This window comes from Salvia miltiorrhiza, unplaced genomic scaffold (genome assembly GCF_028751815.1).
Source record: "Salvia miltiorrhiza cultivar Shanhuang (shh) unplaced genomic scaffold, IMPLAD_Smil_shh original_scaffold_464, whole genome shotgun sequence".
NCBI lineage: Eukaryota > Viridiplantae > Streptophyta > Magnoliopsida > Lamiales > Lamiaceae > Salvia > Salvia miltiorrhiza.
This window is the reverse complement of record NW_026651555.1, coordinates 237,306-265,258: the sequence shown is the minus strand read 5'-3', so window position 1 is coordinate 265,258 and position 27,953 is coordinate 237,306. Positions and strand designations below refer to the sequence as shown.

Below are 27,953 nucleotides of genomic sequence, written 5' to 3'. Positions count from 1 at the left end.
ATATAATTTAAATCTTCTAGCATTTTGAGAAGCAAAAGATCAAAGTTTTCTAATACCTCATTTTCAATGTGTACAATTGCTCACACATGTAACTTTTCTTAAGACATAGTACAACGGAAATATGATCCTATCAATTTTAATTTTGAAAACTTATTTCAACCGAAACTACAGTAACCGGTATATTCAACAATTTCCTATATACAATAAAAACATTACGAAAATAATCTGAAAATTTATCAAATTTAAGAACTTCATCAATAAACTTCATTTTTTTTGTGATAAACACATACTCCCTCCGTCTCACGAATCTTGACACGTATTCTTTTTTGGGCCGTCCCATGAATCTTGATACATTTCCAAATAAGGTAATAATTATTATCTTATCTCTCATGCTTTATCACTTTTATTACCTTCTTTCTCCTACTTTATCACTTTTATACTTTATTAACTACACTTAAAATATTAATATACAATTCCTTAATTCTCGTGCCGAAACCAGACGTGTCAAGATTCGTGGGACGGAGGGAGTACAATTAAGTATTTACTTGGGCCTAACCATTCCCAAAAATAGGAAAATCAATTTTTATTTGAAACAATGCATAATATTATTGGGCTTAAGTCCTGAGGCCCCAGTGAATTTTGGAGCCATGGGTCGTTGCCTCACCATTTATACATAAGGGCCGGCCCTAGACTTTGAAAAGTTCATTTTAGAAGAAGCTTCGTTGGTGATAAATCTCTCGATAATAATTTAAGTTTTATTAGGGAAATGAGAAATTATCATTAGTTCTCTTTTTTCTAAAAAACTTGAAGCTGTATCGATAAACCAAGCTACAATATTGGTGCATAGTCATCAGAATTAAACTCCAATTTACGGGACACATAAATTAAAATTCAATATATACAAGATTTTTAATTCATGGTTCATTCGCCTCTATTCATAATTTTGGTCTTCGAAAATTAGAGGGTACATTTATTCCAAAACTAGGGCCGATTTAGCACAATATGTAAACATACTAATAAAAATCAAAGGTTTATAGCATGCACCACCATATAGAAAATAATCGATTTGGATTCGTTTTTTGGTTATGAGCTAAAGAAAATTGATAATTCACACTGGAAATAACTATTTAATCACGTTTCTTAATTCTTATAGTGAATATAAATTCCATCAATTTCGGTTGTCTTGTTAAACAACATAAATCAATCCTATCATATCTCATTTCTCATTTCTCATTCCACTAATATGTACCATACAACCTTATATCAACGACAAAACATCATTGCAATGGAGAAAAAAAAAATGAAAACCTAGCAAGGAAAGAGCAAGAAAGCAGGCTCTACATGTAATTTCCTATTCACAAAACTAATCGAAGCTAGCTTGTTATGACACCAAATCAATTGCTCCCTTGTCACTTTGGACATATTCAAAACTCTAGAAACTAACTTCATATCTACTTGAGAGAAAAAGTAAAGAACTTGGTATGAATCATCATCTTCCCTATACCGTCTGATTCTCCTTAAAATGCACTTCTCACTCCTCAACACCTCCTTCAACTTCCTCTCCTTCTGCCCTCCAAGAAAACACGATGAACACGAGCCAATAAGCAACTCTTTTCGACATAACATACATTCATATTCATACATACACATGAAGAAGAAGAAGAAGAAGAAAAAAACCAACCTTTTGAAGGTCTTTTCTTATCTCCACCAGCAACTTATGTTCCTCGTGGCCAGGAAGCTCGGGCGTTTTCTTGCTCCCGTTCGTTGCCCCAGCCGAGCAATCCTTGTCAGCACGGACGAATCGCCAAAATGTTCGTATCGACTCCTCTACGATCTCCACAAGATAGTGAAATTTTAACAAATTCAAGAACTTCATCAATTGACTTCGATTTTTGTGGTAAACACTTGCAATTAAGAATTTACTTGGGCCTAACACTTCTAAAGTAAGAAACTACTTTTTTAAAAAAAAACAAGACATAGGGTGTTTCTATTCATAGCCCTCATTTTACTCCTTACAGCCCTTCTTTTAAAATATTAATAACAATTAATTAAGAATTTACTATTCTACCCTATATTTTATAGCTCCCAAATTTTATTAAACTTTATATTAATTATGGCTTCAATTTCATAACCCCCATTTGAAATTGAAGAAATTTCATAGCCTCCATTCCCCCATTTATCCATTCATAGCCATCATAAGCAAGGAAAATGGTGAAGGTGATGAAGACAGAGACGAAGGCTTAAGCAAGTCAATGAATATGATTTATGATTTCCTTGACATGGTAATGATTTAAATATAGGGTAGAATATTAAATTCTTAATTAATTGTTATTAATATTTTAAAAGAGGGATTGTAAGGAGTAAAATGGGGGCTATGAATAGAACCACCCCACGACATAATACTACTATTGAATCTAAATTTTGTCCCCCCCCCCCCAAATGCTGGGGTCCTGGCCCGTTTCCTCACAAATACACATAACGGCCGGTCCTAGGACTCGAAAAGTTTATCTCTTTATTGGTGATAAATCTCTCAATGATAATTTAAGCTTTATTACGAGGGAAATGAGAAATTATTATTTATTTTATTTTATTTTGAAAAAAAACCAAGCTCTTCTGCATCAGCGATGAAGTGAATAGTCATCAGAATTAAACTCCAAATTTAGGGGGCACATAAAATTAAAATCCGATATATATTAGGATTTTTAATTCACTTCTATTGATGATTTTGGTAATATTTGGAATAAATACTACTTATGATTCTTTATAGTAATTTTTATTCGTACTAATGAATGCCATTAAAAATACTCCAGCGTAAATCATCTTAATCCAAGTTCGAAATAATTTCTAAACTTAATAGAAATGAGCGGGGTATTACAGGAAATAACTATTTAATCACGTTTCTTAATTCTTATAGTGAATATAAATTCCATCAATTTCGGTTGTCTTGTTAAATACATTGGTCATCATCTACTACAACATAAATCAATCCTATCATATCTCATTTCTCATTTCTGATTTCACTAATATGTACCATACAACCTTATATCAACGACAAAACATCATTGCAATAGAGAAAAAAAATATTTAAAAACCTAACAAGGAAAGAGCAAGAAAGCAGGCTCTACATGTAATTTCCTATTCACAAAACTAATCGAAGCTAGCTTGTTATGACACCAAATCAAGTGCTCCCTTGTCACTTTGAACATATTCAAAACTCATCTAGAAACTAACTTCATATCTACTTGAGAGAAAAAGTAAAGAACTTGGTATGAATCATCATCTTTCCTATACCGTCTGATTCTCCTTAAAATGCACTTCTCACTCCTCAACACCTCCTTCAACTTCCTCTCCTTCTGCCCTCCAAGAAAACACGACAAACACGAGCCAATAAGCAACTCTTTTCGACATAACATACATTCATATTCATACATACACAGGAAGAAGAAGAAGAAAAAAAACCAACCTTTTGAAGGTCTTTTCTTATCTCCACCAGCAACTTATGTTCCTCGTGGCCAGGAAGCTCGGGCGTTTTCTTGCTCCCGTTCGTTGCCCCAGCCGAGCAATCCTTGTCAGCACGGACGAATCGCCAAAATGTTCGTATCGACTCCTCTACGATCTCCACAAGATAGTGAAATTTTAACAAATTCAATAACTTCAATAATTGACTTCGATTTTTGTGGTAAACACTTGCAATTAAGAATTTACTTGGGCCTAACACTTCTAAAGTAAGAAACTACTTTTTTAAAAAAACAAGACATAGGGTGTTTCTATTCATAGCCCTCATTTTACTCATTACAGCCCCTCTTTTAAAATATTAATAACAATTAATTAAGAATTTACTATTCTACCCTATATTTTATAGCTCCCAAATTTTATTAAACTTTAAATTAATTATGGCTTCAATTTCATAACCCCCATTTCAAATTGAAGAAATTTCATAGCCTCCATTCCCCCATTTATCCATTCATAGCCCTCATAATCTGCAATTTCATAAATTTAAGTATTGTCAATTGTGTATTAATTAAAGACTCCATTTGCGTTCATAGCCCCCATTCCCCCATTTGCTTTCATAGCCATCATTTGCCCTGGCCTTAGAGCCCCTCCGCCGCTAGCAATGGCGCCGCCGAACAATGGATCATTTTCTTTTAGGGCGAAGTAATTTTAACAGAGAAATGGGCAAAGAGATATTCATTTTATCAGAGATTAGAGTAACATTAATCGATATACCTCGGGAGAGTGCAGCCCTTGGGCTTCCATTTGAACTTCTGGTAACCATTATCAGGTCTTTCGTTGCAGAAATAATTGAATTGCTCATCAATCAGAGAGCAAGAGCATGAATTCACCGTCATGTTAGCTGGTTCGAGAGGTTTTGTGGTTGGAATTGTGGTCTGATTCGGCTTCAAGACTTCAACTTTATCTTGAATTTGAGTCTGATTTTGCTTTGATACTTCAGTTTCACCACTGGAAGTCTGATTACCGGCAGATTTCTGTGGTGAATTCGTGGTAGTAGTTGGGTTCAAGACTTCAACTTTATGCGCTGGGGAATCATTCTGCGGCGAAGGAGATTCGGCATTCTGGGGCAGTGAGGAATTCTGAGAATCTGGCGAGGAAGAGTTTGGAAAGAAATAGCCGTAAATTGAAGAAAAATGAGATTGATCTGAAGATGAAGTTGCATTAGTGGTGGAAGGGAGAGTGAAAATGTTAGTGAACCAAGGGGAAGAGCAGGTTGAGGAAGGGGTAAAAGCAAGGAAAATGGTGAAGGTGATGAAGACAGAGACGAAGGCTTAAGCAAGTCAATGAATATGATTTATGATTTATAACTTCCTCGACATGGTAATGATTTAAATATAGGGTAGAATAGTAAATTCTTAATTAATTGTTATTAATATTTTAAAAGAGGGATTGTAAGGAGTAAAATGGGGGCTATGAATAGAACCACCCCAAGACATAATACTACTATTGAATCTAAATTTTGCCCCCCCCCCCCCCCCCCAAATGTTGGGGTCCTAGCCCGTTTCCTCACAAATACACATAACGGCCGGTCCTAGGACTCGAAAAGTTTATCTCTTTATTGGTGATAAATCTCTCAATGATAATTTAAGCTTTATTACGAGGGAAATGAAAAATTATTATTTATTTTATTTTATTTTGAAAAAAAAAACCAAGCTCTTCTGCATCAGCGATGAAGTGAATAGTCATCAGAATTAAACTCCAAATTTAGGGGCACATAAAATTAAAGTCCGATATATATCAGGATTTTTAATTCATGGTTCATTCACTTCTATTGATGATTTTGGTAATATTTGGAATAAATACTACTTATGATTCTTTATAGTAATTTTTATTCGTACTAATGAATGCCATTAAAAATTTGAACTAACAAAATATTTGGACACACGATCCGAGCATGATGTAAAATATAATATCCTCTTTATATATCGCAAACTCTTGATCTCTCTAATTCAACACCATCCCAAGCAATGGAGAAACTTGAAGCACACAATTATAATACTTATTCCACTTATAAACTAAAATCCCGTTTTGGTGATACCTGTGTATTTCACGAACGCGATTGCGCTGATTTTGTTGAAATCACGCCTTTCAACGGCCTCATCATCCAAACTAACGAAGTTGTCTTTGCTGTTGGGGGTAACTCATTATCCCATCAATTGCTCCATTCACACATCCTATAATTCTTTCTTCTTCTTCTTCTTATTTAGGAGGTGTTTGTGATTTATTTAGTGGAAAATTTTAGTTTATTGGCCCCCAACCTTTAAAATACATTTAAAAAGAAAATTTGATTTATGTGACACGAATTATTGGTCTTATTTTTTAATTTTTTAATTAAAATTTTCATGTCTTTCACATAAAAATTAAAATAACTTAGCTCACAAAATAAAACCAAAGATCTACATCGGATTTGGGCATTATATATAGCTCATAATGCTAAGCATGAAATTGTGATTCTCGACCATATAAATTTGTAAGAGTTTATGACTTTTTTCCTTTTTGTGTAATTTAAATAAAGGTAGTGGCATTTTATTTTTGTTTAGGGATCCCAAATGAGAAGAAGCTTGAGACTGGGATATCGTTCTGGTTTCAAGCTGAAGCTTTAAAGTATCCAAAAAAGCTTCCTGAAGATCCTACTGAATATAAGGAGGTACAATATAGTGTTTCAATTCTATTAATTATATTTAACGATTTAGATATATATTTGATAACGTATGTTGAATTATATATTATGTAAATCTTAACTAGGTTGTAGGTGAAATTCATTGGAATGCTACGGAAAAATCTATGTCCAACTTTATGGAAGCCTATGAGAAAGCACGCATGGGGTAATTTATACATTAAGTATTTTACATTACTTTAAAATATTTTTTAATTTTTTTTTACGTATATTTTCAGTATAATTTCCAACGGTCAACCCCATATTACTGTTGGTATGGTAGAAGCAAATTTAGATATCAACACCTATGATGTGTGTCACGGTATGTCCAAAAACTTGTAGTACTAACACTACAAGAATAATGGTCATAGACTACACAATATAGACAATGAAAAGCCCCAATTTTTCTCCTTCATCTAAATCGTGCCCTAGCTCTTCCTCTGCCCAAATTTTCGCCGCCCTGCTGCAACTTCCGGCGGCATCGCCGCCCTCCGCGGCTCTGAAACTTCGGCAAAGTCGACGCCGTGCACCCGAGCGTCTTTCTCTCTCAATTCCCGTTCACAATAGAGCTCGTTTGCTGGCGAATGGAGCTCGCCCTTCTCTCTTTCCCTGTGGATCTCCGCCGCGAATAGCTCCGGCTAAAGGAAAGATTTGTTTTCGAATTGGTATGTCTCTGCTCCAGAACTTAGTATTCGAATTGGTATGAGAAAACCATTTCCTTTTATTTGATGTTGTACTACATGTAGTGGAATACAGTAAGTAATTTTCAAATTTTTTATGTTTTGTGAATTAGGAGGTTTTGAAATGCTCAGAATTTGTTTATTCATGTTCGATAATGCTTTTTTCATTTCCTTTTATGGTCAATGATTATAATGGGAATCACTGCATTAACAATTTATGCTGCATATGGTTAGAGGGCTGAGGGCCGCATTCGATACTCGTTTTCTGTTGGAATGAAGATAACATTGGTAATTGGATACTAGAGCATAAGATAATTTAAGTAAAATAAAAGACAACTAGATCATTGTGCTGTGTGATATTTGATTATAGGCCTGTGATTTTTTATTTTTATAGATTTGATTTTGCCCTAGCTACCAAGCTATGGTTATCTGCGTTCTTCTAGGTTCTGCCACTACGATCTTCTAAACTCTTTTTGACTCTGTTTCTGTTGCAGTCGTGAGTTCACACATCGTGTCAAGTCAGTATCCATGGCCAAGTTTACTTTTGAAGAAGTGGATGCTCTTCAGAAAGGAGGTAATCAGGTAAAAGAAGTTCTCGAAGCTTTATCTTGCTGTATGTAGATGATGGCTTTCGTATATTGGGCCTTAGTTTCTGTTTTTGTATATTGGGAAAACTTCTATTTAGACACTGTACTGTTATAATGGATATGATGTTTTGTATATAGTCTCAGTTCTGGACACTGAAGCTTCTGTAGATTTGGTCACACTAGCTGGTTTGCATCCAGTCTCAGTTCTCTCCGCCGTAGTTGATGTAGACGATGGTTCCATGGCCTCCATTGCCACTTTGAGAAAGTTGGCCTTGGATAATAGCATTCCAATTGTTTTAATCATTGATCTCATAAGGTATATATGTCTCCCATCTCAAGAACAGTTGGTTATTTGATCTTTCCTACTGGGTGATGGAATATTTGGATTTCAGGTATAGGAGAAAGAGGGAAAAGCTGGTTGAAAGGACTGCAGTTTCGCGCTTGCCTACTAAATGGGGTTCGTTTATGGTATACTGTTATCGTTCAAAACTGGACGAGAAGAGCATATTGCGCTTGTGAAGGTAGAAAACGAAGAAAGCATTCAGTGTTGTTGGTGAAAGTAAGTTTGAAGTTTTATGGCTGTGTTGATTCAGGGAGACATAGGGAATGGGCAGGATGTTCATATGAGGGTTCACTAGGAGTGTTTGACAGGCGACATTTTTGGATCAAGGCGATGCACAATATTTTATTAGGTTTGATGTAGAATGTTTGTATGATGGATACTTTTTCAATGTAGAATGATAAAGAATATTTGAAATTAATAAATGACATTTTTATTATTCGTGTATATATTTTAAATTATTTATTATGAATTTTTAGATTTAATAAAATATTTATTTGAAAAATAGAAAATTTAAGTATAACTGCATAATTTAAATAAAAAATTGAAAAATTCAACGAATAGACAACGAGCTTGTTAGCTAATAGACAACGCACATACGCTTGTTGTCTATTTTCTAATAGACGACGCGCTTGTTCGCGTTGTCTATTAGCTAATAGACAACATGCGCATGCACGTTGTCTATCAGCTAATAGACAACGCGCATGCGCATGTCGTCTATTAGCTAATAGACGACAAGCGCATGTATGTTGTCTATTAGCGCCCCCAATAGACAACAACTTCATAGATGACATGCGATTTTCAAATAGATGACGTGCTTCGCATGTTGTCTATTAGCATTTTTCTTGTAGTGTAATTTATTAAGTAATCAGTCAATCCAATATATATATATATATATATATATATATATATATATGTAAATCGTTTCAAAACATCTCCCACTATTTAGACATACTATCACTTTATCTCACATTATATTGCAGGAACTAATCATTTATATGAGCTCGTGAGAAAGTGGAAGAATCATTTTATGGTCTTCTTCGAACTGGATAATAGCATGATTGACTATTAGTCAGGGACTCAGGGTTCTTAATGTCTCTTCAACATTTCCACTAGTTTGTTATCCGGAGAGTCGAAATTCGACGGGATATCATTTTATGTTTTAATTTAATTATATTATATTATTTATTATATAATGAAATTATTTTTATTATATTTTAATTAATTTAATTTAATGCAATACAATTTAGACCATCCCTAATAATGACCAGTTCAATCGTTCAACTTTTTCAAATATTTAATTAATTTCTCTAATCACTCCAACTACACAACCACAATATTTTATATAATTATTTTCTTATTACTTTTAATTATAATATTTTTAATTATATTAAATATAAATTATAAAAATTCAAACAAAGACAAAACGATCATGACTTATTCATTTCAAATTTATTTTTTACTAGCTATAACTTTTAAATAGAATTAAAGATCTTCTCGTAATCTTTAATCTAACATGCATACTGAGTTTTTTTCATGAATCGAAGTTAATAATTGAAATAGAAAAAAAATGGAGTTGCAATGAGAGGATAGAGAACAAATATGTATATATATATATATATATATATATATATATATATATATAGGGAGAGGTTCAAGAAAGAACCATAAATAAAAGAAGACCAGAGAACCATTTTCAGCCATTCGATCATCAAGATCTACGGTGGATGCATCTTCTTGTTGGATGAATGCAGATCCTGGGTTCGAATCCTGAAGGGAGCATTTTTTTTTAATTTTTTTAGTGCATTAATTTTAACAGCGGATGCATTAATTTTTACAGTGGATGCATTAAATTTGATGGTTCTCCCGTTCTCACAAATAATGTAGTTCTCTCTAGAACCACACCATATATATATATATATATATATATATAAATGAGATTAATGAACTTTTCAATAAATTCTTTGAACTTTTCAATATAACTGACGAACCCACAAATCTATTTAATTTGTTAAAAAAGATGTTACAACCAAGAATTGAACCCCAGATCAACCGCGAGTTCATAAGAATTTACAGTAAAGTTCATCAAAATGTACTAACTTGTAAATTCCTTCTCACTTCTCAACACATTTGAGCTTCTCAATTGAACTTTCCCCTATATATATATATATATATATATATATATATATATACCCCTATATAGGAAGAGGTTCTAATAAAAACCTCTGTTAAAATGAGAACTAGGAACCTAATCTTGACATTTTAAATATTAGATCTAATGGTTAGGAATTAGTCAACAAAAGAAACTGTGCATCTATTATATTTTACTGTACACTTAAAAAATATGCAATTTATGCAATTGAAACCAACAATGCAAAATGTGACATCCCGACATTTTCATAAGAAATATAGAAGATCATTAATTAAGTATACTATTGATACACGTCCGATATTTTATAATTATATTATATCAAGGAGATTGATATAGATTTATATCCAATATAATTATTTTGATCAATCAAAATTTTGAGACATTACTAAATTATATGAGAAATATTATTACAAATATTTTTCATTTTGTTTATTCAAGTACCTATCATTGTACTTATTTATTTATTCCACTGAGTCTAAGGCCCAATATATATAGTTATATATTTAAAAGCTTTGGGTTGATTTACTTATTTATTTATTTTTGAGGCATTAAGCCCAACATATGAAGAGTTCATTTTATGAGCCCAAGATCATATTAATATTTTTCTCTGCCTACACGAGCGAGATGAAACATCTATTCTCAAGAATCCACCAACATCAAATTTTTATTTTTATCTCCAAATCTTATCTCCAAATCTTGACAAGTGATCCTGCAGAAAATTCTTTTACTTTCCAAGATATTCTTCAACAATCATCATGTTGTGACACTTGGCCTACATGCAGGCAAGTTTTAGCCATTGTTTTAAGATTTATTCATCAATCTGCAGCCTTCATTTCCACCTTCATTTTCACCTCACCACACATCTTCATTTTCACCTCACTACACAGACCACTTATGCATCAGCTTATGCTCCAGCTTTCAGGTAAAATTCTCTACTCTACAGTCTTATGCTATTCTCATCTCCTTCACTTCTTGAACATAGACTCACACAATACAACTCTAAGACACATACTTTTCCATGACTTATTCACAATGAGAACTCACATACCAATTCATAGAATAAGAGAAGAAGGATCAGTTCAAAACAAAAACAATTGACAGCTTTCATTAAGAAATTTCAGAAACAGATCACTCAAAATCAAATCTCTTCAAATCTGAGAATTTTCCTTTCGTTGCCTTGTTGAGTGTGAGAGACGAGAGGGACGAATGCAGGCTGTCCGAGCTCGACGCCGAGCTGTCAAAGCCGCGGCTGCCGGCGCTGCATGCGTTGCAGCAGCCCGCCGGCCACCCACGGCCAAGACAGACGGGGTCGGAGCGAGGCGGCGGCGCGGCCGAAGGCCGAGCGCCGCTGATGCGGCATGAATGGAGCAGCAGCGGCGACGGCCCTCCTTGGCTGTCTGCTACCGGAAACGAGAGAAGGAAGGCGGTGAGTGAGGGAGGCCTCAGATCCGGCGATTTCGCCGGAGCTGAAGCAGGCAGACGGCGGCGGCGGATCTGTTTGAGGGAGGGGAGAAGAGGTGAGGGTGGGAGAGAGAAAATGGGAGTTTTAGAGAGAGATAGAGAGAGGAGGAGGAGGCGCGAGGCGGCTGACGGCGAGTCTCGCTGGAGTGGCTGCGGCGGCGACGGCGGCGGCGCGACTGGACTGGAATGGAGGCCGATTGAGCGAGAGAGAAAGGGAGAGAGAGGCGTGAGTAGAGAGAGAGCCGATGGGAGGGGGGAGTTGAAGAGAGAGAGAGAAATTTGTTCCCTTTTTCCTTTATTTTTAGGGCTTATTCCTTTTAAAAAATTTGGACTCTTATTTTGGGCTTTTCTTTTCTTCTTTATGGGCCGATTTTAATGAGCTGGTGGGCTGATTTTATTAATTTTCATGGGTTCTACATTCTTAATATAATACTTGGGCTGCATTATTAATAACAAGTCTTCAAATTATTTTCTTTGGGCTTTAAATATTATTTTGGACCTGTAAATGTTTTAATAAAAATATTAATTTTTCTTCCAAGAATAAGATTCTATATTTTCTTTAAATGATTAATAATTTTTAGATTTAGTGTTAATTATATTTGTTAAAATTACTAATTATGTATTAAAAGTTTATGGATTCACAGAGATTATTAATTCGGGCAAAGTGTATCAATAGTTAGTGATTTTCCCCTCTTTATTTAGAAATTAGAATAGCACCAAGAGACCTATTAAGAATAGATTTCTTGTAGGCCTTGAGGACCAGAAGGATTAGCACTGCTTTCACGTGACAGGTTTACGATTAAACTACAGGCTTTGCCTATTCAGGTGGGTTATATTTTACATACAATGTATCTTGAGTTATATAAGCTCTGATATTTCATGAAAATTATCTGTTTATCCAATATAAATGTTTTTATGTGCGTTCTGTAATTGTTTAAGGCTCACTTAAGTATCGATCGAGATCCTCATTTGGCCTAACACGCTAAATGAGGATTGTGTACACAGGGTTAGTGGCTCGATGGGTTGATCACCATCGCGCACTAACAGATTTAGAACGTTATAAGGGTGGGTGCTTGACAGGAGGTTATCCGGAGCACGGTGCTTGACAGGAGGTTATCCGGAGCACAGTTAAGACTATTGATTCTGACCGGGTGCGTCCCGAGATCAATAACATATTTTTGGATCTGACTGGGTGTGTCCCGAGATCAGTGAACGTGGGGGAGAAAGTGAGTAACAATCGAACGTACATGGCGCCCCACTTAATGAATAAAAGTTTTGTCATGCTTAGAAGTGGAATTCCGTTTTAAAACCTTCTAAGTCATGATTGTGATATTGGATAAACTGCTTCGATTACTTCATAAAATATTTCAGAAACTTGTGCCCACTGAGTACATTAGTACTCAGCCCAAATTATTTTCAAATGTTTTCAGGTTGATCAGTTGGTGCAGACGAGGCTGAGCTGAGGCTAAGGTTCCACGATGTCTTTTGCTTCCGCTAATAACTATCTTGTCACCTCACCCTCCATCCCCTAAATTGAGAATTTCTATTATGTGGTACAATATTATCTTGTTGGGCTTAAACTCTTATCTTATATTTCTATTAATAAAGCTATCTTTGATTATGGTCAGAGCCACGAAACTAAACTTATGTGATCCTGAGTTTGAATATTGTCATTTGATTGGCAACTCTTAAGGCCTTTCAATTTACTTCCTTTCATTTTATCTCTTTGGAATATGAATACCCAATTTAATGGGTAGATTGTCAAGTTTATTCTGGTTGATTAAGACTTTCCATTATTTTTCCTATTTCCTCTTGCCTTGGGAAGTCGGGTCGTTACACAAAATACTCAAGCAAATCGAAATTGTGCATCTATGCAATCGAAATTGTGCATCTGTAGTTTAATCTCAGCCCTCTATTTTATTTAAATCAATGGCTTTAAATTGGTTCCTAGTTTTCATCTTAAGAGGGGTTTTTATATTAACCCTACCCTATATATATATATATATATATATATATAGGGGGCCGCTCCAATGAGACCGAAGTCGGATAAGGATTATATAAATTACTTTTGCGTAGATATATATATATATATATATATATATATATATATAAACCGATAAGATTTTACCGAATAGTGTAACTAAGCATAAAATGAAATAATTTGTTGTATTTATTTTGTTGGTAGACACAAGTCAAAAATAAAATCTTGGTCGGTAAGCAATTTTTAAATCCTATAAATATGTGATAGTATTGGTATGTTTTTGCTCATCACACTATCAAATTACACACTACACTAGCGTCTATATTGCATTGCATGTAATTTAATTTTCTCATTTTTTATTGTTTTTGAGGGGCTCTTCTTCCCAAAGTAATTATTACATGCAATTATATATTTTGTTTGTATCTCATGATTCATGCCTCTCCTTTGCTTTGCAGTTGCTACTTGCTAATTAGGATGCCTCCGAAGAAGTCCGTTGACCGAGCTGCTTATAAGGAGTCCTTGGCCTCACGAGGCCAGTCTCCGCCGCCACGTGCACCTCCTCCTCGAGCTGTAAGTTTTGTCTATTGAAAATACACATTAATATAATATCTCTTTTTTTTTACTGTGTGTAATTTTTCTGCAGGATCCACCCAAAGCTCAGGATAGGGCACCCAAGAAGGAGAAGGAGATGGATTAGAAAATTAATACTACTAATGATCTTTCTTTTTTTTTTTATCAGAAAAAAGGCATATATTGAAAAAGAAGAAGGTACCAGTGGTACCAAAGACAGCTTACAGCATAGAGCTACAAAGCTTTGAAGAACACCATTCCAGGAGGGATGGCTCCCACGCAAAGAAACCAAAAATCTTGTTCCAACTCCACATTCTAGTTTTAATCTCCATGATAATGCTCTTAAACTCCCACACATTGTCTTCGAATCTACTTTCATTTCTCTTTCTCCAAATCACCCAAATTGTGCACATCCACAAGGCCTTTAGAAACTGAGTGCTCTTCTTGCCATTTGCCAAAAACATAAAAGAAGAGAAATGATCTAGAATACCTTGCGGTCGAGCCCAGCTGTAACCCGTCCAACTAAGAATCTGATCCCAAATCATTTCAGATTTCGGGCAGTCGAAGAACAGATGAATCGCTGACTCCTGCGGGAAAAAACAGGCCACACAGCTCTTCTCCACCTCTCCCACTAGAACATTTCTTCGAATAAGATTGTCACAAGTTGGAAGTCGATTTCTCAAGACACGCCATGCTGTCACTCGAACTTTCTGCGGGGCTGGCGTATTCCACAAATCAATGAAAGGTTTCATCTCCTCCGGCTCTACTCTTCTCTCATCTCTATGGTCCCTAATTGCTTGATAAGCTGAATTTGCGGTGTAAACTCCGTCTTTTTGCGCTCTCCACATCCATTTGTCCACTTCTCAACCTCCCTGTCAAGAAGCTCCCTTCTCCATTTGAGATTCCACACCCATCTCCCATCTATCCATTCCCCCAATTCACGAATATTCCCATTCTGATTATTGCTGAGGAGGAAAAGACGTGGAAACAAGACTTTAAGAGGCTGCTCCCCTTCCATGCTTGATGCCAGAATTTAGTATTACTTCCGTCTCCGATCTTCCTTTTCAAGTTTTTTGCAAACCAAGAACTTGCTTTCCCAACACCTAGATCCACAATTTTCGGCCACCAACCTCCACCCGCTCTCCGTCGTCCTCTCATCAGCGTCCCTTCTTCTCCCCATTTCAGTTCGCCGTATATTGACTTAATGACTCTAATCCACAAAGATTCGTCATCCTCAAGGAATCTCCAAAGCCATTTCAAAATCAGAGTATTGTTAAACCATTCCATGTTTTTCAAGCCAAGTCCCTCTTCTCTTTTTGGGAGACAAACATCCTGCCATTTCACCCAAGTAATATGACTTTTAGACTCATCTCCTCCCCACAAAATTTTTTCCAATAGAGAATTAAACTTTTTGACTGTTGCTTTTGGAATTGGAGAGAAGGATATCTGCCTGGAGCACTGCTTTTGCAAGGGTGATGCGACCAGCCAACGAGAGATTCTTGTCCCTTCATCCCTGCATCTTCTTCCTTACTTTTCAACCAGATAATCCCATTCCATAATTTTGTTCAAATGCCCTCCGATCTTAATTCCCAGATAGCTGAAAGGCAAAGTGCCAACTGAACAATTCAGCGAACCTGCCTTCTGTTGTAGACGTTGTGCGTCTATCCCAATCCCCATGAGAGAGCACTTACTGAAATTAACTGCCAGACCCGAAATCCATTGTAAAAAAACACAAAATATGCTTGATTGTTTCCACATTTCTATCATCATTGTCGAGAATAAAAATCGTGTCATCCGCATATTGGAGATGCGACACCTTAACCTTATCATTTCCTATCTCCGCAGGAATCAGGAAACCCCTCTCCACCGCTCGTGTCACCAAGAGATGAAGGCCTTCCGCCACAAATAGAAACAGAAAAGGAGATAGGGGGTCTCCCTGCCGAAGACCCCTCTCTACCTTGAACTTGCCTGCTGGTGAACCATTCAAAAGAATATTCGCTGTTGTCGAAGACAGGCAGCCATTGATCCAACTTCTCCATTTGGGATCAAAATTTAAACTTTTCCAGCATGATATCAATGAAGTTCCACTCCACCGAGTCGAATGCTTTCGCAAAATCAATTTTGAAAATCAATCTTTGTTTCCTCTTTTTCTTCGCTTCAAAAATTGCTTCATTCAAAACAACGACCCCATCCAAAATGTATATGCCACAAATAAAAGCACTTTGATTCTCCGAGATGATCGAATCCGTCACAACCTTCATTCTCTCAGCCAGAATTTTGGCTATGATCTTATACAAACTGCCAATTAGAGAAATTGGTCGAAATTCCTCGATTTTGCTTGCTTCTTCTTTCTTGGGAATGAGCACAATGAAAGATGGATTGCCTCCTCGAGGTATCTTGCCATTAGAATGGAACTCATTCATCACCTTTAAGAAGTCCATCCTAATAATCTCCCATGTTTTTTTTTCCAGAAATGAATATTAAAGCCATCGGGACCTGGGCTCTTGTTTGCATCGCAACTTCAGATTGCTTCCTTTATTTCTTCTTCAGAGAAGGGACGAATCAGCCAAGACTTATCTTCATTTGTGAGTTTTAAATATTAATTACTCCACTATTGTGGATAATATAAAATTAAGAATGATTTAGGTGTTAAAAATTACTCACTGGTGTGGATGTAATTAGATATATACGTTTGGTGTGGATCATGTTAAATACATATATTGGTGAATGATAGATATTTCTATTTAATCATGTTAATTTCTAATAGTGTGTAAATTCGATCAATTTCGGTTTTGTCTTGTTAAATCTACCACAACATAAATCAATCCTAGCTATCATGATCTCATTTAGGGTTGATAAACCGATCGGTTCGGTTTTAACCGAACCGATTTACCGGTTAATCGGAACCGGATTAGGCCCTGTGGAGTAACCGAAAACTGAACCGGTTTACCGGATCGGTTATTCGGTTAACCGGTCAAACCGATTAATTCAGTGATTTCGATTTCGCCCAGAATTAGCCGGTTAATTCGGTTAACCGGTTAACCGAATAACCAAATTAATCCCAAAAAATTCGAAATTAATGAATTTGTAGGAAGTGGGATTCAAAACCTTGGCCTTTCAAAGAAAGAATGGGGTCCTATCCACTCCACCAACTAATTTTTTATGATTATTTAGAACAAAAAAATATTTTACAAAGACTTGTAAGGTTATATTAAAAAAAAAGAACAATTATAATTCTAATAAATAAATTCCCAACCTAAGCAATAATTTAAATATTTAACCACAAATCACAATAAACACACATTACATATATTTAGGAACCAAGCTACTATATGAAATTCACGCAAACAATCCAAGCTACTAATTAACAAGAAAATTAACCAACAATCCACACACACACACACACACACACATATATATATATATATATATATATATATATATATTAACGGAAATTTAATGAAATTCAAATTAAATCACTGCACACATTTCCACATCACAGCCCACTATCCCAATGACGGGTTAACCGGGGTTATGACTTGGGGTGAACAATAAGAAACAGAAATTAAAGGGGATTTACTAAGTAACCAACATTAATAACAAACTAGTGGTATATATATATAACCACTTGGGTAATTCACAAATGAGTCTGCCATAACGATTAGACCCCAACTGAAAGTTAATTAAAATGAAGTAGTAATAAGTTCAAGTAGAAATGATAAATAAGTCAGAGTGTTTGCAGCGAAAAAAACGTGTGAGTTATGCATATGGAGATGCATACTCAAGGTTTCATTACATAAACATCAAAAGGGAAATCCGCTCAACACCGATCCATTCCATCGCCTGCTCAACCTGCACATTTAGAAATACATGCAGGGCTGAGTATAAAAATACTCAGTGACATAAGCCGAAAATACAACATGCATACATATATAAATTGAACTGCCAACAGTAACACACAGGGGTTTTCTTGAATGACCTGCGCTTACTAAAACATTTCATTCATTTTCATAAAGGTGGATGCGCATCCCATTTTCAGTCTATATGATCCATATCTGTCCTTTCTGTCACGCGCCGGGAAGGAGGCCTCCTTACCACGGACGCCAAGACCGGTCGCAAGCGACTCGCGGTCTCCATGAGTGTACACGTTAACCCTAGCTAGCGACCTTTGTCTAGCATAGGATCCCAATTGGATTTCCTTTAAAGTTGGCGAACCAACACAGATAGGATACATATAAAAACATAAACATTTTTGGTAGTCAATCATTTCATAAACATTTCATTTCATTTCATGAACATTTCATTTTCATTTCATAAGAGTCATTTATCATTTGGGCATAATAATAAACTGAAATTAACAGTTAAAATCATCTCATGCATATATTCGTATAAGAGGCCTACGACACGCAGGGGATCTCTATATACGTATAGTAAAAGTAATGCCCACCTCAATTGTTCTTAAAGCTGGCGTGGAGTCGTTTCTTCTTCGGCTTCACTTTCTGTCGCCCGGACCTTCATTGATGAAGAGTCGATAAGTTCGTGAAGAAATTGTCATAAGACAAAGTCTAATTCTACGTGCCTAGGGTATCTTTTAATGTTTTAGGGTTCTAGCATCCATAATTCGTTACATTAAAGACAGTCAAAAATCAATCATACCTCGTCTAATCTCATTCAAACACATAGGCAACACAAACACATAAGGCACATAAGAATCACAATCAAACATCATCAAAACATGCTCTGTTTTTACACTGACTCAACTTCAAAATTTAATCTGTTCTGACTCCGACATCTCCTGGACTCGAGACTCATACTGAAAGAAAGATCTTCGAGTCTAGTTTCATATAAAAAAAAAAGTAGAGTCGAAAACTCCAAGTGGTTTGAGAGATATGACGTTTTTACCACGATCTACCATGTTCGGCAGTTTTAAAGAAGTATCAAACGAAGTTGGAATGGCTTGAAATTTTACCAGGGTACTCAAGACTCATGTAGGGACTTTCTATAAAAGTTTCAAAGTTATTAGACATCGACAAACCGTCGATCACAGTAGGTCAGTAGGCCTACGAAATTCACCAAAATCTCATCTCAAATTCTTTAAATGCTCAAGATTATATACTCACATATAACATCATACAATCTAGATCTATGAAAATAAGAATCACTTACCCAAGATTAAACAAAGATCAAAGTTTTCCTTTCTCACTCTTCAAACCAAATCCCACGGTCCTCTTGAAATCTTCAAGAATTGAAAGGTGTTTATGTTGATTTGGTGGAGGATTTGATCTTGAAGTGAACTTGGAAGCTTTGGTGATTAATCTATGGCGATCTTTTGGAGCAAAATTGGAAGAGAGGGATTTTTGGAGGTGACTGAGAGTTGAAGTGTGAGGGAGTGAAGTGATGAGCTTTGTCTTGCAATGGAAGAATGATTAAGGACAAAGCATTATTCATGATTAAAGCTTGGTTCCCTACCACCTTAGCACACTAATCCTATCTTCACTCATCACACTTCCACTCATGTCTATTAGATAAAAATAAGTTAGTGGTAGGGAAAAGAAAATATTAGTGGTGGTAGGGAAAAAGATTAGTGGTAGGGAAAAGAAAATATTAGTGGAGGATAATGGGGTGTTACATTAAGTAAATATAAAAATGTGGTGTAGGAATAACCCATGTGTAAAAAAAAATATGGAAGACTAATCATCAATTAATAAAATGCTAGAGCATAAAACTCTTGTGATCAAAATTACAATAAATAGCACTAACATTAGTGCACTCTCTCAATTTATAAATACATCATAGGAAAATAATTTGAGAAAAATATTGATGGAAAATTTTTATAACTCATCATTCCTAAATTTCTCGGTAAAAATAAATGAATACATAATTTTTTTTTTTTATTTGAAAACTCAAAATAAATCTTTGAGCTCCATCATTCTCTTAATGGACTCAAAAATATTTTGAGTGCATCATCCGTTGAAATAAAAATAAAAATAAATCATCACGTATGTAAATCATCAAATTCACATAAGTCCGTATTTTATTAATGGATGCTGAACCCTAATTACTATAAGAAATCCTTAAATCAATAATTAAAAGTCTATAATCCTTAATAAAAAGTCGGGGCATTACATACTATCCCCCTTAACATAATTTCGTCCTGAAATTTGTACCTCAGAAAATAACTCTGAGTACTTCACTTTCCTGTTAGACGGTAGTCTATTATTGACCATGATATATTCATAGGTCCCTTACTATCGGTATTGACTTAGTCCTTAGTACCTGAACTTCCCGATCTAAGATAGATTTGGATCTTCCTTCGTAACTCAAATATTGACTAATAATAATGTTGTTCTTATGGATCATATGCTTTGAATCGTAAACATACTTCTCTATTTGCGACACATGGGATACATTACGCACATTCTCAAAGCTTAGCGCTAACGCCAACCAGTAAGTTATTGGGTCTATCCTTTCTACAATCTCGTATGAGCCTATAAAACGGGGTTTAGGTTTACCCTTTACACCGAATCTAACGATTCCTCTTGATGGAGAAACCTTCAGAAAAACTTTCTCTCCATCCTCAAACTGTAGGTCCTTTCGACGTTTGTCAGCATATGACTTCTGTCTATCCTGGGCCTCCTTGATTCCTTTTTCTGATTTGACGGACGATCTCAATCATCTCGCCATTTCATCCCAACAAAGTGGTGATCTATATTTCCTCAGGTATAACGCATCATTTGCCAACCTATCGATAGGCGATTGATAACTGGTAAAAACATGTTCTCAGCTTTCACCCCGGTTTAGCTCGGTCGTCCTCAACATACCTTATTAGTAATTTCTATGTCGTTTAAGCGGAACTATAATGACTAATATCTCTAGAGCATTCTTAAGGCAACTTAAATAGTTTGTAAGGAGACCAACCATTTCGAGCATGTAGGCAGTCAGCCTAAAACGCCGTTATAAACTTTTATTCATTCATCGAAGGAATCTCGAGTCATGTGGGCATTGACTGCCCCCTTTCGTGACAACCTTTGCTTAAGTATGATGGATTCGAAAAAAAATCCATCTCGACAACGAAATTCATTGGTTCGTTAAGGGGCTCAGTTTGTCCCAAACACGACATTAAGCTTGACTTTATGAGCTCGAAGACTCAAAGTAACAATGTGATATGTTGTAAAACCTTCACTTGCTAGCACGCAAGACATATTTCAACAAATGAGGTTACATCTCGTTTCATTCCTCCTAACTAGAATTTTTCTAGATCTTAATACATCTTAGTACTTCCTGGTGACAGTATATGGGTGCCATGGCTTTATCTTATTCTTAAGTTCATTGTCATGGACATGCATATCTTCCCTTCAAAGAAGATAGTATTATCTGATTCGTCGTTGTAATTCTTGAAACTTCTTATCCTTATTCTTCCTCGTAGCTTCTCCATCTTTTCGTCCTTCCTTTTTGCTTCTACCACCATTTTTCTCAAACTGGGTATTGTCGCAATAACACTCGCTATTGTATTAGGTGGTTTAATCACTTCTATCCTCATCTTGTCAAAGTTTTTAATGAGTTCATCTTCCCTCGTGAGAAAGTATCCTAACTTAGACGAGACTTTAGGACTCAATGCATCGGCTACTACATTGGCCTTGCCTGGGTGGTAGTTAATACCACAATCATAATCCTTTACTAGTTCGAGCCATATTCTTTGTCTCATGTTCAGATCCCTTTGCTTGAAAAAAATATTTCAAGCTTTTATGATCGGTGAATATCTCACACCTAACTCCGTATAGGTGATGTCTCCATATTTTCAGTGCATGCACCACTGCAGCTAATTCTAAATCATGGGTTGGATAATTCAGTTCATGTGGTCTAAGTTGTCGCGATGCATATGCTATCACCTTTCCCTCTTGCATTAACACACAACCTAGTCCATTTTTCGACGCATCCGTGTAGATCACATATTTCCTGTCTGGTTCTGGAACTGCTAGCACTGGTGCAGTAGTTAACATGTCCTTGAGCTGCTGAAAACTTCTCTCGCACTCATTAGTCCAAGTATACTTGATTCCTTTCCCAAGTAACTGCGTCATTGGTCTTGCTATTTTTGAAAATCCTTCAATGAATCTTCGATAGTAGCCAGCTAATCCTAAGAAACTTCTTATCTCATTTGGAGTTGTTGGTGACCTCCATCCTTGTACTGCTTCAACCTTGATACCTTCTGACCTTAAGCCAAATCTCACATTTAGTGAATTTGATATAAAGACATTCACCCCTTAGTGTTTGCAACGCGATTCTCAATGTTTCTTATATTCTTCTTAATCTTGGAGTAGATAAGGATATCGTCTTTGAATACCAAGATGGACTTATCCAAGTAAGGATAGAATGCTCTGTTCATGAGGTCCATGAACACCACTGGCGCGTTTATTAATCCGAACGGCACAACTACGAATTCGTAGTGATCATATCTTATTCGGAAAGCCGTTTTGGGTATATCTTCATGTCTAACTTTTAACTGATGATACCCAAACTTCAAATCGATCTTAAAGATTACACTCACGCCTTTGAGTTGGTCGAATAAATAATCCTCAAGGTGCCTTCCTTCTTCTTGACAAATAACACAGGCGCTTTCCATGGGATACACTAGGTTTGATAAAACCTAGGTCCAATAATTCCTGTAATTGGATCTTTAGCTCCTCCAATTCCCTTGGAGCCATCCTATAAGGTGCCTTGGATACCGGTGTTGATCCTGGTTCTAAATCGATGGTAAATTCTACTTGTCTATCGAGTGGCAGCCCTGGTAAATTTCTGAAAAATATCTCAGAACTCCCGTACAATCTCTACGTCTTCAATTATCCCTTTGGTCTCAACTCCTCCGATCAGGTATACCAGGATAGCTTGGCAGTCTATCTTGTTCATCATCTTCCTCGCTTGTAAGGCTGAAATAATTGGTATCCTGTTCCCCAGGTTTATCTCAAAGCATCCATCCCCGAAAAGTTAAAAGCAATCTTCCGCTCCTTGCATAAAACTGTGGCGTAGTTCTTAGCTAACCAGTCAATCCCTAGGATTACATCAATGTCCTATATTGTATAAACTGCAAGTTGTTTACTATGACCTTAAATGATCCTATGTTTACCTCTTGGTTTGAGTAAGCATGTGTTTCTATCGTCGCCCCTCCTATGGGTAAAGAATTTCTCATGTCCAGATTAGCCCTTTTCAGGTATGAGTTTTAGGGTATTTGCACATGCACTTGCAGAGAAAGAATGCGAGGCACCCGTATCGAACAGAAGTATAACAGGTGTGTTGAGTAGCATGCCCATACTTATTAGGTTTCCTTGTTTGCTTCCTTATTTATTCTTGTGCGGGGCATAGGTTCTAACTTAAGGGGGTTGTGGTGGATAGAGTAGTTGTTGGTCTAGAATGACCCTAAATGGTTGTGCTTGACCCGGTTGATTCGATCTTCACATCCCTCCGTGTGGCCTTGCTTGGAAATCTTTAGCAAAATGGCCCTTCTGACCATATTTAAAACATGTATTACTATCATCCAAACATATATCATAATATGACTTGGAAAACTTCGGCCATGGAGGTACCCCAGGCTGGCCCTGATTAATTAAAAGGCGGTATTATAGAAAAGAAAAAAGAAGCCCATGAAGGCACAGAAAAGCCAACTATGGCCGAGCCTCGTTAAAACCTTTTTACGAGAAAGAAACTGCAAAAAGGAAAAAGAGTACTCGACAAAAGCAAGACAAGCGAGCGGAAGGAATTGCTTCAGGAACTCCGGCCTGACCATCGTCCCTAAGTAATTCCGGCTCAAAGAAGAACAAAAAACGAAAGAAGACTCCGAAAAGACCCAAGGCAGCCACGGACTTGAAACCGGCCGGCCACAACAGCCCCCACAGTCGTGACTAGATGCGTCGAGTGTGACTATGGCTAGCAATGTCACGGATGACCGCTTCCTCAATGACCTCAATACCATTATTCCACCACCCCTCTTGTCTAGCAGGATTGGCCATAATGTCCGCCACAACGTTCCCTTCTCGATAAATATGTGAGACACGAAAAGTAATCTCCTGCAGACGAGCTAACGTTTCCTTCCAATAGTTGATAAAACGCCAAGGAACCTCCAACGTGCGCTGTTGAAGAAGACCAACTACGTACAAAGAATCCGCCTCGAGCCAAAGCTTGTGCCATCCCTGGTTGTAAGCTATCGCAATGGCTGTAATAACCGCAAGTAGCTCGGCTTCGAAAGCAAAGCCCGAGCCTCCCTTAGTATGAAAACAACCTCGGACCATGGCAGCATGATCCCTAAACACCCCACCGCCAGCAATTAAACCCGGAGATCCGGACGCAGAGCCGTCCGTGTTCACTTTGATCCAGCCAACGTCCGGCGGCCACCAATGAACCGAGACATAATCCGGGGGAGGCGCTATGTTTGTTTGATGTCCTTGTCCTTGCCTTTGGGCACTATGTTTCCTACCAAGGCCTCTTGCCATTTCGACTATCATAGTAGTCTTGCCTTCGTCCTTGATCATTTGCTTCCTGAGTTGAGTTTGGGTCGGGCAAATCTCGGGCCTACTACCTCGGCGTCCAGAGCTTGGCTGAACAATTCAGAGTTCATAAACTCAGTATAGTTGTCGAGTACCTTAGGCCGGAGTGAAACTTGTCTATCATTTTTTCTTCTATGTCCACCTACTGTGGGGCCTAACGGACATGCTGCAGAAAATATGGTCATACTTGGTCATATCCCATCTTGTTTTGCTTTGGATTAAACACTTCTTTTCATTTCCTCTTATAACGGCTATTAGAAATATAATTGTCATATACCCCTGTCTGAAAATCTTCTAAGACAAGTCTGACAGCTCTTCTTGAGTCATCGCTTTTCTTTTGGCCTTCAACCAAAATCTGCAAATTCAGTCAATTGGAATGCAACACAGAAAGTCGTTCATGTACGCAAACACTATATTACGGTCTCAATTTGGATTCTGAATTTCTATCATAATGAGTGGTCGATAATATTCATAGGACAAAGACTAATCTCAACTAATTTAAACACAATGAGAGACAACTATACAAAGCTATAGTTTGGGTGGTATACTAGGTCAGTAGACTAATACTTCTTAGTCTTATCGATAAAGGGAATCTACTATGACAACTCACTAGTTGCAAGGCTCAAAATCAACACAACATCAAAGCAAGGTGTTGTAGAAATTGTTCAAGAGATTCAAAAGAATGACCAGAGGGTATGAAATGATTAACTACAAGGTCGAACAAAATGACCTCGAGTAAGAACCCGTCTGGCTTTTCAACCGAAAGTTGAAACATATAGGTTTTCAACCCAAAAGACGTCTACTGAGATTTGGATCATGTGGACTGGCAGGTCCAACATCATCACTTCCCAGTCACACGGGAAACATTGTCCCGAACTTGAGAAGTCGTGGACATACTATACATAACGAAACTTGAGTTCGTAGTAGCAGCTTAAAGCTCAAACTTAAGGTTCTAGTCCTATTGAACTAGACTCTTATTCCCCAAGGTCTACATACAGACAGTCGAACCATATTTTCTTATATAACTTGTAGTCCCAAAGACATGGGCAACAGTCCAAAGGCGTGTATACTGAGCTATAACAATTCTTATGTCGTCGTCAAAAGCTATACTAAAATCTCGATATGCCCGGGTAGTCTCTGCTGGGTCAAACGCGGAGCTTTCCTAACCATCGGAATATGCCTGGACGTAACCATCTTTAATAGATAAGGGAAAGTGTGAGTCTTCTTATACGTAAGTAGACGTAAAACTCTTAAATGTACAAGGTTATGAACATACTATGCATAACAAAACATAAGTTTCATTAAGACAACTAAACTTATTTTAAGGTCTTCTATTCTAGTGGACTCGAATCCCATTTCCCATCTATGTCACAAATATATATAACCCGCAGACAATCAAATCACGCCCTTTTTATAATCTATCGTGTAACATAAGTCGATTCGCTGTTCCATCGTGTGTAAACATTCGAACGTAGAGACTTATGCTTAAACCCTTGATGCAACGTTTGCCTTGAATTCATCTTGTATCATCATTCCGTGCTTTTCCTTCAACGCGTACATGTCTTTTCATTCCTCTTTGTAATTCAAAAGAACCATTGTTTTCTTGTGGAAGCTGAAATGCTCTAAGTTCTCTATCATTCTTCTAAATCATCACTTCAAGAATCTAGATTGTAGAGATATCCTACTAATCCAGCAGTCTATGTTCTTTTAGAATCGTGATCATGCAACTTATAGCAATCTATGTTTTCTGGGGAAAGCATGTGTCAATTCTCTATCATCCTTCTTATTATATCATCATAACTGCAATGATATGCCATGAAAGGCAAAACATTCAACATTTCAATGAAAGGCAAAACATTCAACATTTCATCATAGCATGCTCTTTACATAAACATCTTCATGAAACAGTTTAGAACAATAACATCTTTAAAACATTGTAATTGCAGTTACCTTTTTCCTTGATTGAGCACGATGCAATGGAGTGTTGAGCGGTGTCGTATTAACCCACGTATGTCTAGTGAATCAAACTAGACTTGGCTTTTTTTAGAATAAGGTTTCTAGGGCCAGAGCAAACGAACTGCTCTGATACCACTCTGTCACAGCCCACTATCCCAATGACGGGTTAACCGGGGTTATGACTTGGGGTGAACAATAAGAAACGGAAATTAAAGGGGATTTACTAAGTAACCAACATTAATAACAAACTAGTGGTATATATATATAACCACTTGGGTAATTCACAAATGAGTCTGCCATAACGATTAGACCCCAACTGAAAGTTAATTAAAATGAAGTAGTAATAAGTTCAAGTAGAAATGATAAATAAGTCAGAGTGTTTGCAGCGAAAAAAACGTGTGAGTTATGCATATGGAGATGCATACTCAAGGTTTCATTACATAAACATCAAAAGGGAAATCCGCTCAACACCGATCCATTCCATCGCCTGCTCAACCTGCACATTTAGAAATACATGCAGGGCTGAGTATAAAAATACTCAGTGACATAAGCCGAAAATACAACATGCATACATATATAAATTGAACTGCCAACAGTAACACACATGGGTTTTCTTGAATGACCTGCGCTTACTAAAACATTTCATTCATTTTCATAAAGGTGGATGCGCATCCTATTTTCAGTCTATATGATCCATATCTGTCCTTTCTGTCACGCGCCGGGAAGGAGGCCTCCTTACCACGGACGCCAAGATCGGTCGCAAGCGACTCGCGGTCTCCATGAGTGTACACGTTAACCCTAGCTAGCGACCTTTGTCTAGCATAGGATCCCAATTGGATTTCCTTTAAAGTTGGCGAACCAACACAGATAGGATACATATAAAAACATAAACATTTTTGGTAGTCAATCATTTCATAAACATTTCATTTTATTTCATGAACATTTCATTTTCATTTCATAAGAGTCATTTATCATTTGGGCATAATAATAAACTGAAATTAACAGTTAAAATCATCTCATGCATATATTCGTATAAGAGGCCTACGACACGCAGGGGATCTCTATATACGTATAGTAAAAGTAATGCCCACCTCAATTGTTCTTAAAGCTGGCGTGGAGTCGTTTCTTCTTCGGCTTCACTTTCTGTCGCCCGGACCTTCATTGATGAAGAGTCGATAAGTTCGTGAAGAAATTGTCATAAGACAAAGTCTAATTCTACGTGCCTAGGGTATCTTTTAATGTTTTAGGGTTCTAGCATCCATAATTCGTTACATTAAAGACAGTCAAAAATCAATCATACCTCGTCTAATCTCATTCAAACACATAGGCAACACAAACACATAAGGCACATAAGAATCACAATCAAACATCATCAAAACATGCTCTGTTTTAACACTGACTCAACTTCAAAATTTAATCTGTTCTGACTCCGACATCTCCTGGACTCGAGACTCATACCGAAAGAAAGATCTTCGAGTCTAGTTTCATATAAAAAAAAGTAGAGTCGAAAACTCCAAGTGGT

General features: G+C 36.7%; 1 protein-coding gene and 3 long non-coding RNA genes across 6 annotated transcripts; 2 read left to right on the top strand and 2 right to left on the bottom strand.

The window, feature by feature from the left end:
• The first annotated feature begins 10,523 nt into the window (after window positions 1-10,523).
• On the top strand, window positions 10,524-13,185 carry LOC131004855 (uncharacterized). 3 transcript variants are annotated; one of them, XR_009095130.1, is made up of 3 exons: window positions 10,524-10,850; window positions 12,139-12,214; window positions 12,820-13,185. XR_009095130.1 is itself a non-coding variant. In XM_057931600.1 (2 exons), the coding sequence occupies exons 1-2, from the start codon at window positions 10,705-10,707 to the stop codon at window positions 11,763-11,765; spliced, it is 798 nt and encodes a 265-aa protein (XP_057787583.1). In that variant the 5' UTR covers window positions 10,632-10,704; the 3' UTR covers window positions 11,766-12,116. The 3 variants fall into 3 exon arrangements, 1 of the variants encoding a protein (XP_057787583.1); XR_009095131.1 differs by lacking the exon at window positions 12,139-12,214; XM_057931600.1 differs by lacking the exons at window positions 12,139-12,214; window positions 12,820-13,185 and adding an exon at window positions 11,114-12,116 and having other exon boundaries at window positions 10,632-10,850.
• Window positions 13,186-13,562: 377 nt separating this feature from the next.
• LOC131004854 (uncharacterized) lies at window positions 13,563-16,697 on the top strand. The gene is made up of 3 exons (XR_009095129.1): window positions 13,563-13,940; window positions 14,014-16,332; window positions 16,412-16,697. It is a non-coding gene; the product is annotated as an uncharacterized LOC131004854 (long non-coding RNA).
• Window positions 16,698-17,532: 835 nt separating this feature from the next.
• LOC131004853 (uncharacterized) lies at window positions 17,533-18,739 on the bottom strand. The gene is made up of 2 exons (XR_009095128.1): window positions 18,388-18,739; window positions 17,533-17,792 (listed from the first exon to the last, which is right to left on the bottom strand). It is a non-coding gene; the product is annotated as an uncharacterized LOC131004853 (long non-coding RNA).
• A 7,890-nt stretch (window positions 18,740-26,629) lies between these two features.
• LOC131004852 (uncharacterized) lies at window positions 26,630-27,953 on the bottom strand. The gene is made up of 2 exons (XR_009095127.1): window positions 27,523-27,953; window positions 26,630-26,927 (listed from the first exon to the last, which is right to left on the bottom strand). It is a non-coding gene; the product is annotated as an uncharacterized LOC131004852 (long non-coding RNA).